At 34.3% G+C, this 12,426-nt stretch overlaps 6 protein-coding genes across 6 annotated transcripts; 1 reads left to right on the top strand and 5 right to left on the bottom strand. All coding sequences in view use genetic code 12, as the record gives it.

Annotated features, from left to right (window-relative positions):
- J8A68_003356 (uncharacterized protein) lies at positions 1-412 on the bottom strand (the record flags this gene model as incomplete). The annotated part of the gene is made up of 1 exon (XM_049407204.1): positions 1-412. A coding segment is annotated over one exon (412 nt), but the record flags the coding sequence as incomplete, so codon positions are not given.
- Positions 413-1,018: 606 nt separating this feature from the next.
- Positions 1,019-2,650, bottom strand: APE3 (Ape3p; the record flags this gene model as incomplete). The annotated part of the gene is made up of 1 exon (XM_049407203.1): positions 1,019-2,650. One exon carries the CDS (start codon positions 2,648-2,650, stop codon positions 1,019-1,021), a length of 1,632 nt encoding a protein of 543 aa, XP_049263409.1.
- A 416-nt stretch (positions 2,651-3,066) lies between these two features.
- Positions 3,067-5,073, bottom strand: JEM1 (Jem1p; the record flags this gene model as incomplete). The annotated part of the gene is made up of 1 exon (XM_049407201.1): positions 3,067-5,073. The coding sequence occupies one exon, from the start codon at positions 5,071-5,073 to the stop codon at positions 3,067-3,069; it is 2,007 nt and encodes a 668-aa protein (XP_049263408.1).
- Positions 5,074-5,373: 300 nt separating this feature from the next.
- RPT6 (proteasome regulatory particle base subunit) lies at positions 5,374-6,585 on the bottom strand (the record flags this gene model as incomplete). Its single annotated transcript, XM_049407200.1, has 1 exon — positions 5,374-6,585. One exon carries the CDS (start codon positions 6,583-6,585, stop codon positions 5,374-5,376), a length of 1,212 nt encoding a protein of 403 aa, XP_049263407.1.
- Positions 6,586-8,226: 1,641 nt separating this feature from the next.
- On the top strand, positions 8,227-11,403 carry TIF4631 (translation initiation factor eIF4G; the record flags this gene model as incomplete). The annotated part of the gene is made up of 1 exon (XM_049407199.1): positions 8,227-11,403. The coding sequence occupies one exon, from the start codon at positions 8,227-8,229 to the stop codon at positions 11,401-11,403; it is 3,177 nt and encodes a 1,058-aa protein (XP_049263406.1).
- Positions 11,404-11,642: 239 nt separating this feature from the next.
- J8A68_003351 (uncharacterized protein) lies at positions 11,643-12,374 on the bottom strand (the record flags this gene model as incomplete). The annotated part of the gene is made up of 1 exon (XM_049407198.1): positions 11,643-12,374. One exon carries the CDS (start codon positions 12,372-12,374, stop codon positions 11,643-11,645), a length of 732 nt encoding a protein of 243 aa, XP_049263405.1.
- Positions 12,375-12,426: the final 52 nt, after the last annotated feature.

The raw sequence follows: 12,426 nt of genomic DNA, 5'->3' as shown, positions 1-12,426 counted from the left end.
CATGCCCCTCTTGGAAGTTTCTCAAACATGACAAAACCAAAAACACAGCAGTATCGGCAGTCGGAGCCTCAACAGGGACAGTCACATTCGAGACTTGAATACCTCTTTGTGTGAATGGTTTAATGTCGATTTGATCATAGCCGGCCCCATTGTGATTTATACTCTTTAATGAGGATGGCAAATGGGTAGCTAATTCTTCATCGAATCTTCCGGTCTGTTCAACTGATGCATAGGTTCTTGCGATGGCTGTGATGTCCTTATATTTGGTTTTAAGGTCTTGGATGAATTCTTCACGGGATTTAGAAGTACAGTCGATGATTTCTGCGAGTTCTGATAATTGATCCCATTTTGTTTGGGCGAATTCGATTTTACCTAATCTTAATACTTTTGGTTTTGTTGAAGTAGTAGTCATTATGATTTCAAGATGTGTACTAATGATTCTAAAGAGATAGTCGACTACGCTGAAATATCAAAGCAAAAGAGAAATACATTCTATTTATAAAATATGCCTGAATCAGCAACTGTGGGGGATACATCTTCGTTATTGTCTTGTCAGTGTGGAACAAGATGAGGAATATCCGCCTCCATAGAAAAAAAAAGCTTGTTCAAAAATCGTGGGGGAGCGTGGGGGATAACAAAAAATTTGGGGGATCCATTGACCTGAAAGTACTCTTAATCAACTTTGTTCTTGATTAAGAGCTTGTATAATTACAAAACTGTTCACCGATTGAAAAGTACTCATAACGGTGGTTAATGAAATTACCAGTAAACATGAATTTATTGATTTTTTTACTTATTGACATAGACTACTTTGATTCAGAGCAAGACGAAAAGCCCATTTCCAGGTTGACTGGTAGCAAATAAACGGATGAAACTAGGTTGCAATTGAGAACTATGCGAGTACTTTTTGTATATTTAACAAACTCTAAAAACAGAGCTCTGAAATATGAAAATATAAAAGTCTAAAAACTTTTTAATGTTACTAATTATTCTAATGTATAAATCAAGAATGATTTCTTTACATGATTAATCTAGAACCACGATAGATAAAACCACTCTTCTTTCTCGATTCAACAGTCACATCATTCTCTGAAGAAACTTCACGTTCAGGGAAATCTTCCAAAGATTTCGCATAAACAGCCACAGAATGAGCAATCAATTTAGTATTCGTGACCCATGCACGATAACTTGGATTACTCAAATCATCACATAATTGATGATAACATGGATCAAACCATTTTCCAACATCACCGCCAAACTTTTCCTTTGATTTATCATCCTTAACCCCTTCAGCACCCGTTGCAATCCCACCTGCTGGAATTCCATTCTCGATGAATCCGACATAATCTGATCTACCATCAAATGGAATCAAAGTATAATTAAGTCCCTGAGATTCATACCAATCGATATATAATTGCTTCAAATCACCAGATCCCTTAGGATGGTCTTCATTGTTGGCATCATAGACTTCATATTCGAAATTTGGAGATGCCATCATATCATAATCCATAAATAATCTGACTTTTGAATTTTGTTTGGGGGATAAATTATCAGCATAATAATTAGATCCCAATAATCCTTCTTCTTCAGCTGCCCACCATGCAAATCTAACTGCATTGTTGACTTTGAAGTTGGTTAAATGTTTAGCCACTTCCAATAAAGAAATCGTACCTGATCCATCATCATTGATACCTGGTCCTTCTGCAACTGAATCGGAATGGGCACCGAGAGCGACTACATTATCATGATCTCCAAAAACAGTTTCAGCAATAACGTTCAAGGTGGAGATATTTCTAATGTATGAATCAACATATAAGGAAGTTTCAAATTCATGACGAGGATTCTCTAATAATTTTTGGATATATTCATCTACATCTTTTTTGGAAACTGAAACAGTAGCGACTTCTTTACCAGTAGGTGTTCCCAAAGTTCCATGCAATGGTCCATCAGCGTCATCATAAATAATAGCACCTTTGGCACCGGAGACACCGGCATTAACCGACTTATCACCAAATGGACATTCACCACGCTTGATTAAGACAATATTATCCTTAGTGAATGCAGGGAAATCTTCTAATGAACAACCGAAATCCTCAACAAGGACCAAATTACCATGAACTGGTTTACCATTTGGAGTTGGTGGGGTTAAACCTAAAGCTGCTAAAGATTTTGGTTGTACGCCATCAATCAAAAGGGAGAATGATTTGACTTTCCCGTCAATAGCATTAAATCTTTGAGTATAAACTGTGTAATAACCGTTTAATTTCTTTAATTCGCTAATTACATATTTAATAGTTTTCCAATGACCAGGAGAACCAATCACACGAGTTGGATGGCCGTATTCTTGAACCGAAGATTTGGCAATCTTGTATAATTCTTTAGCTCTCTTTTTCAAACCTTTTTTACCGATTAACGACTGTAATTCGTCAGTATCGATTTCTGGAAGGGAATTGTATTCAGTTTCATCAATTACGTGATCAAATGAAGGTCTATGGGTGTCATGAAGAGACATTGCCTGTACTGATGAGTCATCTGCACCAACTAAGGTGATGTCTTCATTGGTATTGAAGAATTGTTGCCAAAGGGTATTCAATGGCATAGCATTGATAGTTGCTACCAATGCCAAGGATGCTGTTAAGGATAATTTCATATTTTGCAAATGCTGAAGAAGAGAAGAAGAAGAAAGGAGGAGAAGAAGAAATAGAGAAATCGAGCAGCACAAAAAAAAGTGTGGTATGAGTCTTCTTATCTCTCAGTTCAGCTGGCTACAAAAAACAATGTTCCCGAGGAACGAGTGGACGCGCAAAAATAATAAAACGCGCAATTGCATCATCATCATCTATACGCCACCACCACGACCACCACCACAACTACTACCACACGATCGCCCCCGACCCACTTGCACATAGATTCTCTAGGTGTAGGATCTCCACAACCTACTGCTACTAAACATTATTTACTAAACGTACATGTTTTATATATTTTAAAATAAATAAACAAACAGAAATCTCTCTATAAATAAACAGTCTACACCATTGTGCTCCACAACTCCACAATACTTTTCTTCTAATATCTTCTACCACTTCCACCAGGACCACCACCGGCTTTCCTATTCTTCTTAACTCGCACTCTTTGACGTCCACCACCGAACGGATTCCCACCAAATGGATTTCCACCACTTCTACCACCACCACCACCAGGATTAAAATTAAACTTAAACTGACCACCATTCCCACCCCCAGACTGTCTGAAGAATTGTTGGAAGAAATCACCCCCGCCACCACCAGGGAAGCCTTGGTTAAAGTTTGGTCCGGCACGGCTTTGGCCCATTGGATCATTAGGATCATCACCACGATCATAACGTTCACGTAATTCGGGATCACCCAAGACTTCATAGGCTTGATTTATATCTTGCATTTTCTTTTCGATTTCTTCGGGGGTTAAATCGGTGTTTTTATATTTGTCAGGGTGATATTTTAAAGTTTGGGCCCGGTAGGCTTTTTTGATTGTTCTGTCATCGGCATCTCGAGGGACATCTAGGACTTTGTAGTAATCGTTCTTGGGGGTCGTTCTCTTTTGTTGTCTCTGTCTCTGTTGTTGTTGCTGATATTGCTGTTGTTGTCTTTGTCTCTGTTGGTGATATTGTTGTTGCTGTTGCTGTTGTTGATGGAATTGATGTTGTTGTTGTTGAGTCTGTTGTTGTCTAAGGTATTCTTCTACTTGCAGATACAAGTCTTGGAATAATTTAGTTTGTTTGACATATTTATTATATCTCTCCAATATCACGGCTGCTTCATTAAGTTTCTTCTCGTGTAATAATTTAGTAATCTCAGGGATCCGCTTGGGAAAGAATGAATCATCAACCAATTCACAAGTCTTGGTTGTAATTTTCAAATCTGCATGTGTATGGATATTTGATTCACAAGCTAATTTCTGTAAATCTTGAACAAATATCAAATGTTGAATTTCTTTATCATTCCCCATTAATGAAATTAAGAATTGGGAAGCACGATACATTAAATAATCATAATTTGTCTCTATATTAGAATCCAATCTCCGCTTTTCTAATTTTGATACTTTTAATTCATCTTTGAATAAGAATTCATGAACAAATTTATAGTCAATATTTGGATTAATTAATTCTTCATCTAATTGTCCTGTACCTTCTAAAGTAGCATAATAATGTCCTGTAATAATTGAATATTGTTCTAATAAACTCAAAAAAGTTTGAAATTTTGAATAAAATTTCGATAAATCTCCACAAGGTTTAAATTCATTATTAATTCTTAAACAATTCTTAATTAATGTTTTAGCATTTTCAAATTGATTTTCAGTAAATAATACAAATTTTGATAAGATTTCATAAAGATTTAAATCACCCCATGGCAGTATATTAATTAATTTTGTTAAATCTTTAATAATTATTTTATTTAAAGGTAATGAACCATCATCTAAATATGAAAGTTCAGTTTTTGGATTTTGTTTAAATAATTCTAAAGCTGATAAATAATGTAAATTCCCACTTTCATAATTCTTAGGAGCAATATTTATAACTTCATTATTTAATTGAATTAAACATTTTTCATATTGATGATTTTGATATAACATTGTTGCTGATGACAAACTATTATTCCAATTATTAATAGTATCAAATATTGGCTTATCTTCAATTGAATCCAAAAATGGTACTAATGAATTGAAATCGGCTTTTGACATTAAGATTTCAATTAATTTGGTTTTGGCTGGTTTTATAGTGGAATCTAATTTTAATACCATTTTAAGATCTTCAATTGCACCAATTTCTTTATGAAGATTAATTTCAATCAAAGCTTTTTTGAAATATAATTGGGGGAGATATTCTTTTGCTTGGGGAATGTTGACCAAGTCATTCACAACTCTTTCATATTCTTGCAACACATTTGCAGTTGGACCTTCTGATGAGAATAGATTATCAACTTGTTGAATCTTTTGTTGGATTTGATGTAGATTGGTTGAAGATGCAGCAGCAGTAGCTGCCACTGTGACTAGTTGGATACTTAGAAGTAACCTTATCGTTAGCTGAAGTAACCTCATTTAATTGGGTGTAGTTTTGGAGTTCTATAAGGAATGAACGAAAGAAAGGTAGAGATAAAAAATGACTGACGATTCGCAACTATTTAAAAAACAACATCTGATATGAATTACGTGTAAACTAAAAGAAAAAAATAGAACAAAAAAGAAATTGCAAAATATTTTATTTTGACAGAAAACCTAAAAATTACATAAGGAATTAGATCTCTCTTAAGGGAGTTACACTACAAGAGCCTTTGTAAGTCCTTTGATTTCATGCTTTGGGTTAAAATTATATTATTTAAACTATAAACAGCTCGTACCCTACTTAAACAACTTAGCTAAAGAGACAGCACCTTCATCATTCTTAGACATCACTTTAGCCACTGCCAATTCAAAATCTTCTTGAGTCACATGTATTCTTCTTTCTCTTAAAGCATACATCCCAGCTTCAGTACATACACCTTTTACATCAGCCCCAGAACATCCATTCATTTTGTCAGCAATTTTACGTAAATTAATTCCTCTAGTTAAATTCATTGATCTTGAATGAATTTTTAAAATATCAGTTCTAGCAGCAACTGTAGGAGCCGGAAATTCAATTTTTCTATCAATTCTACCTGGTCTTAATAATGCTGGATCCAAAATATCCAATCTATTAGTAGCCATAATGATTTTAATATCTTTTGAACTTTCAAATCCATCTAATTGATTCAATAATTCCAACATTGTTCTTTGAACTTCTGAATCCCCCCCGGAAGAACCTTCAACTCTTGAAGATCCAATAGAATCAATTTCATCCATAAAGATAATTGAAGGCGCATGTTCTCTTGCCATTACGAATAATTCACGAACCATACGTGATCCTTCACCAATATATTTTTGAACTAATTCTGAACCTGAAACTCGAATAAATTTACATTCAGTATGATGAGCTACTGCTCTTGCTAATAATGTTTTACCAGTTCCTGGTGGACCATAAAGAATAACCCCCTTAGGTTGGGCAATACCTAAAGATTCAAATAACTCTGGATGTTTCACCGGTAATTCAATAACTTCTTTAATTTCTTTAATTTGTTGATCTAATCCACCAACCATATCATAAGTTGAATCAGGAACTTTTTCAACCATCATCAAAGAGACTAATGGGTCTACTTTATTAGGTAAGATTTTATATAAATCATAAGAATCAGCTCTAAGACAAACTCTAATCGATGGAGTTAATTTCTTAACATCAATATCTTTACTTATATTAACAATATATTTCCCTTCTGGATGTATTTTAACAAGAACTTTTTTCAATCCCATGACTTTAACAACTTCTCCTACAAAAGATCCAGGTTCTTGTAATAATCTTAATTCATCTTTTAATTGTCTTACTTTGTTATTTAATTTGTTACGTTGTGCTTCTAAACGACGTAAATTTTGAGTTGTTTGTTGAATCTTGATTTCAGTATCTTGAACTAATTGTTCAAAATATGGTCTTATACCTCCTTCATGGATGTATGGCTTATCAATTGATGCAGTAGTGGCCATGCTTTTCTACGACTTGTATATAAATATGTATATGTGTGTATGCTTTATAGCTAGATGGTAAGTTGTATGAACCACTTGGTTGTCAAATTTGCCTCCATGGAAATTTCTCTCTTGAAGTTAGAAAAAATCAGGTCGTGTAAAATGGAATAAAAAAAAGTCTGGCACGTGACTAAAATCTATAAACACGTGACTTGTTATTTTTTTTTTTTTTTGTTGGGAGTAGAGGGAGGAGTATAGGAGGGGGAGAATGCCAGATCAAGCGATTATGGGAGGTCTGTTGGCCAATTTAAAATGATGCAACCTCCCCAATACCCCTTGAGTCTTTTTTCTTACATATTACAGTAGACCATCTTTATTAGAAGATAAGAAAGAGAAATACAATGAGAGTGGTATCATTGGTATTGTTATTTAGTTGTGTAATTCAATTTACATATACTTATCAACTATATTGTCGTTGTGATTGTAATGAAAATTCAATAATTACTGCAATTGAAAAATGTGGATTATGTACTAAAGAATATTGTTTAAAGACAGATAAGGATTTATGTGTTCGAAAGAAAGATAAAGATACGAAACAACAGGAACAACAACCAAAAGCAAAAGATGATAATCATAGTAGTGATAGTAAAGAAGATAAGGAAAAGGAAGAAGCTAATATTATAATTAGTTGTTTTCAAGTTGAATCATTTAAAGAATCAACAATTATTTATTCATTTCTTTTACTTGTATCTGGATTATTACTTTATGCTTTATTTCTTACATTTTATTACAAATGAGGTTGGGGGGCTGATACTGAGGAAGAGGACAGAACAGATATAAGACATATATGTACAATTAATTCATAGGGAATTAACCAAATGGACCTTGGGTATTAATTATCAAGTAAATTAAGTTACAGTAGGCAATTTTTATTTCTATGAGAGAAAAAGCTTAAAGTCATTTAAGAAATTCTACACTTTAACAAAATATAAGAGTATTTTTATAATAGTTTAATACATTATGATTCAATAGAAAAAGTAAGATGAAGGCAATGGACGTCGGTATTGAACCACTAATTGAACAAAATCTCATTTCATATTCTCTGGTACGGTAAGAGCATTATCAAGGGCACTACGACATGTAGATAAAGATTAATTAGTGTAAAAGGTAAAACTCACGTGCCACTGGAGATCTACCTCCATTGGTTGAATCGTTTCTCATAACCTTTCCATACTACATGCACATGTTTCAGTTCTAAATTGTAAAAAGAATAGAGAATTTGGGACTGGGGTGTCGTCTATTGGATTATATGTTACGTGGATAGATATAGCTCATTCGTCTTAGATTCAATGATCAACGTGTAACTATTCTATTTCAATTATAGACGGAACAAAGGTTACATAAATAAATAAAAAGTAAAAACTGAAATTTAATTTATTACTGAAAAAAGATTTTTTCCTTTTTGAAAAATTTAAATAATCATCTTACACTTTTTGTACGGTTCCATACATACATTCAATTAATTACTAACAATTAATCAAGACAAATAAAAAAAAAAAAATTTTTTTTTTTAAATGAATGATTTTCCACTTCCCTTTTTCTCTTTCTCTTTCTCTTCTTCTCTTTCTTCTCTTTATTCGTTTAAATCAACTTAAATTATCAATGTCTGATAATAATACTAAAGTTGAACCTAGTGCTAGTACTAGTACTGCTTCTAATAACAGTACAGTACCAGATAGTACTACTATAGGTTCCAATGTGGGCTCAGATAATAAATCTGATGCCACTCAACAACAAGATCAACAACATCTCCCACAACAACCACCGCAACAACCACATTCTGCTGGATCATCGAATGCTTCATCTGCTTCTGGAACCCCAGCTAATCAATATAGTAATATGAACTACCAACAATCTTTCAATCCAAATTATAACAATTATAATAATTATGGTAATTATGGTGGTAGTACTGGTAGTGGTGGGAATAAACATTACAATAAAAATTACAGTGGTAGACAAAATTATAATAACAATAGCGGCAATGGACCCAATACCAATACTGGAAATCAACGATACAATAACTCATCGGGATCCAATGTATCCAATTCAAATAGAAAACCTTACAACCAGAAACATAACCAGCAACAGCAACAGCAGCAACAACAACAAGGATACGCCGCTGCTGCCGCAGCTGCATATGGGTACGGTGCTCCAATGTATGGCTACTATTATCCTCAAGTATATGTTCCTCAAATGCAACAATATATCCCAGGTCAACCACCATATGTTGCCCCAATTCCAGCTCAACACACAGTTACTACTCCACCCCCAACTGTAGTTAAATTAACTACTAAAGATGGAAGACCATTGGAATTTGAAGATAAAAAGAAAAAGACTCCAATTTCTTCTCCTCACCCAGTGGCTGCCACTACTGCTGCCACAGCCACCACCGCATCTTCGTCTAAAGATTCAAGTATAACTCCTGCTTCTACAAGTCTCAGTCCAAAAGTAAATGCTGATATTCCAGTTAAACCTGCTGCAAGTTTATCAGCAGCAGCTGAAGAATTCAAGAGAAAGATTAGAGAAAGAGCAGAAGCTGCTGCTGCTAAAAAGGCAGAAGAAGAAAAAAAGGCAAAGGAATCTGCTCCTGCTACTACTGAAGAATCAGTCACTACTGAACCAACTACACAAGAAGCTCCAGTTGAAGAAGTACCTAAAGTTGAAACTCCAGCTGTTGTCGTAAGTGAAGAAACTCCAAAGGCGGAAACTCCAGTTGTTGTAGAACAGCCAAAGGAAGAAGAAGTTAAAGAAGAAGAAAAAGTTCCAGAGACCAAGGAAGAAGAACCAGCACCAGCTAAGGAAGAAGAACAAGTTCAACCAGAAGTAGAAAAAGCTATAGAAGAACCAGTTTCTGAACCAATAGTAGCCGAAGAAGCCAAACCTGAAGAAGTAGAACCAGTAACCATCACTGAAGAAGTAGCCCCAGCTGCTGCTGAAGAAGAAGAACCAGAGGTCGAAGCAGAACAAGAAGCCGAAGCCGAAGAAGCCGAAACAGAAGAACCAGAAGAAGAAACAGCAACCGAAGAACCAGAACCACAACTAACCATTTCTCAATTCTTAGAAAAATTACAAAAAGCTACTCCAATTGATGATATTTTCGCCACAACTTATCCAGAAGGTATACAAGGTGTTGATTCATCCCGTGTAATCCCAGGGAAGAAATATAGATATGATCCACAATTCTTAATCCAATTCCGTGATGTGATTGAATTCACCATTGATCCAGTTTTTAAAGCACAATTAGAAGCCGTTGATATCGGAGTTAGAAGAGCACAAGTTAGTACTGGTGGTGATAGAGGTTCTGGAGGAGGACGTAATCAGAGTAAATATGCTTCTGGATTACCTGCAAGATTTGCCGGTAGTGGTGGAAGTAGAGGTGGTGCATATGATGGTAGACAAAATTCTAGAAGTGGATCTAAGAGAAGAGGTCCTTCAAGTAGGGATAAATCTACTAGAAAGGGTAATCAATCTAAGAGAGGTAGAGGAGATAATGGTGGTCGTGAAAAGACAGAAGAAGAAATAGCTAAGCAAGCTGCTGAAGCAGCTAAATTGGCTGAAGATGTTAAACCATTAGAACAATCTGCCAATAGATGGATTCCTAAATCTAGAAAGAAGAAAGAAGTTGAAGTTAGATATGCTGAAGATGGTTCTATTATATTAGAAAAGGATGATGTTGAATCTAAGATTAAATCATTATTGAATAAATTAACTTTAGAAATGTTCCAAACTATTACTGATCAAATTTTGGAAGTTTCAAAACAATCAAGATGGGAAAAAGATGCCCAAACTATTAAACAAATTGTTCAATTAACCTTTGCAAAAGCTTGTGATGAACCATATTGGTCAGAAATGTATGCCAAGTTCTGTGCTAAGATGTGTACTGATATCTTACCTGAAATCACCGATGAAACTGCCGTTAGAAAAGATGGTACTCATCCTTCCGGAGGTGATTTGGCAAGAAGAGTGTTGCTAACCACTTGTCAACAAGAATATGAAAAGGGATGGTCTGATAAATTACCAACAAACCCTGACGGATCTCCATTAGAACCAGAAATGATGTCGGATGAATATTATGCCATGGCTGCTGCCAAGAGAAGAGGATTGGGTTTGGTGAAATTTATTGGACATTTATATAATTTGAATATGTTGAATGATCAAGTTATTTTCATATGTTTAAGAGATCAATGTAAGAATACTGAAGATCCTTCTGAAGATAGTTTGGAAAATTTGGCACAATTAGTTAAGACAGTTGGACCTAAATTAGATCAAAATGATCTGACTAGACCAATTTTAAAACTTGTTTTTGAAAATGTTCAAAAGGTTTTAGATAATGAAGAATTGAAATTACCTTCAAGAATTAAATTTATGTTGATGGATTTACAAGATTTAAGAGCAGCAAAATGGGTTTCACGTAAAGCTGATGCTGGTCCAAAAACAATTGAAGAAATTCATCGTGATGCCGAAATTAAGAAAATGGAAGAACAAAGACAAAGTAATGAAAAGAGACAACAAAGAAGGGAACAAGAAAGAGGTGGTAGTGGTCAAGGTGGTAGATCTAGTTCTTCAAGAGCTGGTTCATCTTGGAATAATACTTCATCAGGTTCTAATCCTGTTAATAATTTGAGGAAAAATGCTTCATTTGTTAGATCCCCTTCTTCAACCAGTAGTCGCCCATCCAGTGATGCGGGTAATCTCCAAAGAGAAACTTCTAAGAGGTCTGAATCTACTCATATTAATAGATTTGCCGCATTAGGCGCTGATGATGATGAAGATTCTTAGATAGAGAGTGTGAGTGAGAGAGAGAAAATAAAAACTAGAGGGGGAAACTACTGGAAATTTTTCAATCGACGTTGAAGTCTCTATTTGAAATCTCAAATATTGATGGTAAAAAGGGATTTTCATGATTTTCTTTGCATATCTTTATAGTTCTGTAATATAGTTAAATTCTTTTATTATTTAAAAACTTAATCTCTTATACGTTTTGCTTGGAAATCTATTTACCTCTCTACATGTAAAACTTATTCAGATAAATCTGGTTGATCTAATTCTTTTGCTCTGACAAATGATTTCAATGACATTCTTTGTGGGAACTTGAATGTAGGCTCACTACTTACCCTTTTAAGCCTTTTGAAGGTCCTGAAATGTCTAGCTTGAGGCCAATCTGGAATTGCTTCAGTTGAAATATCTGCCAATTCAGGATTATCAAATTCATCATTTTCATCATTTTTAACAACTATTTCTCGATTAGTAACATCAGCCACACCAGCAACTTCCTCATCCACTACTGGCTCTTCTATCAATTGTGGCACTACCTCTTGATGTTCGAAATCATCCACAACCTCCAAAAACAAATTAATCCCAGCTTTAGAAACTCTTATGATTTCTAAAGTAAATCCCAATGTCTGTTGATATTGCCAAAACATCAGATGTAAAGTATATAATCGAATTATTCCTCGAGAACTATATCGATCATCCAATTGTTTTCGTTCATTATTTGTTTCTGAAAATACATATACCAATCTGATCAATATAAAAGGAATCATCATTATAAATTCAAGTAAAGTTAATCCTAAGATAACAAGTAATTTATTAGCGGAAATTATCGTGTCGCGTAGTTGAAATAATAATAAAATAATGAATATTAAAAAATATGTTATCAGATTTAATATGAGACTTTCAACAAGTTCTCTTGTCACTTTGATGAAACTGATTGAGTTGATTTGAATGTTGGGATTAGCATTGTTAACCATTTTTTCACTTAAACGCTGATAGTCAATTTGTCAAGTTAAATAAAATTGGTTG

Source organism: Hemisphaericaspora subhashii (assembly GCF_019202705.1).
Source record: "Hemisphaericaspora subhashii strain CBS 10753 chromosome Unknown scaffold43, whole genome shotgun sequence".
NCBI classification, from domain to species: domain Eukaryota; kingdom Fungi; phylum Ascomycota; class Pichiomycetes; order Serinales; family Debaryomycetaceae; genus Hemisphaericaspora; species Hemisphaericaspora subhashii.
The sequence above is the reverse complement of the archived record's forward strand: the minus strand, read 5'-3'. Positions and strand labels throughout refer to the sequence as shown.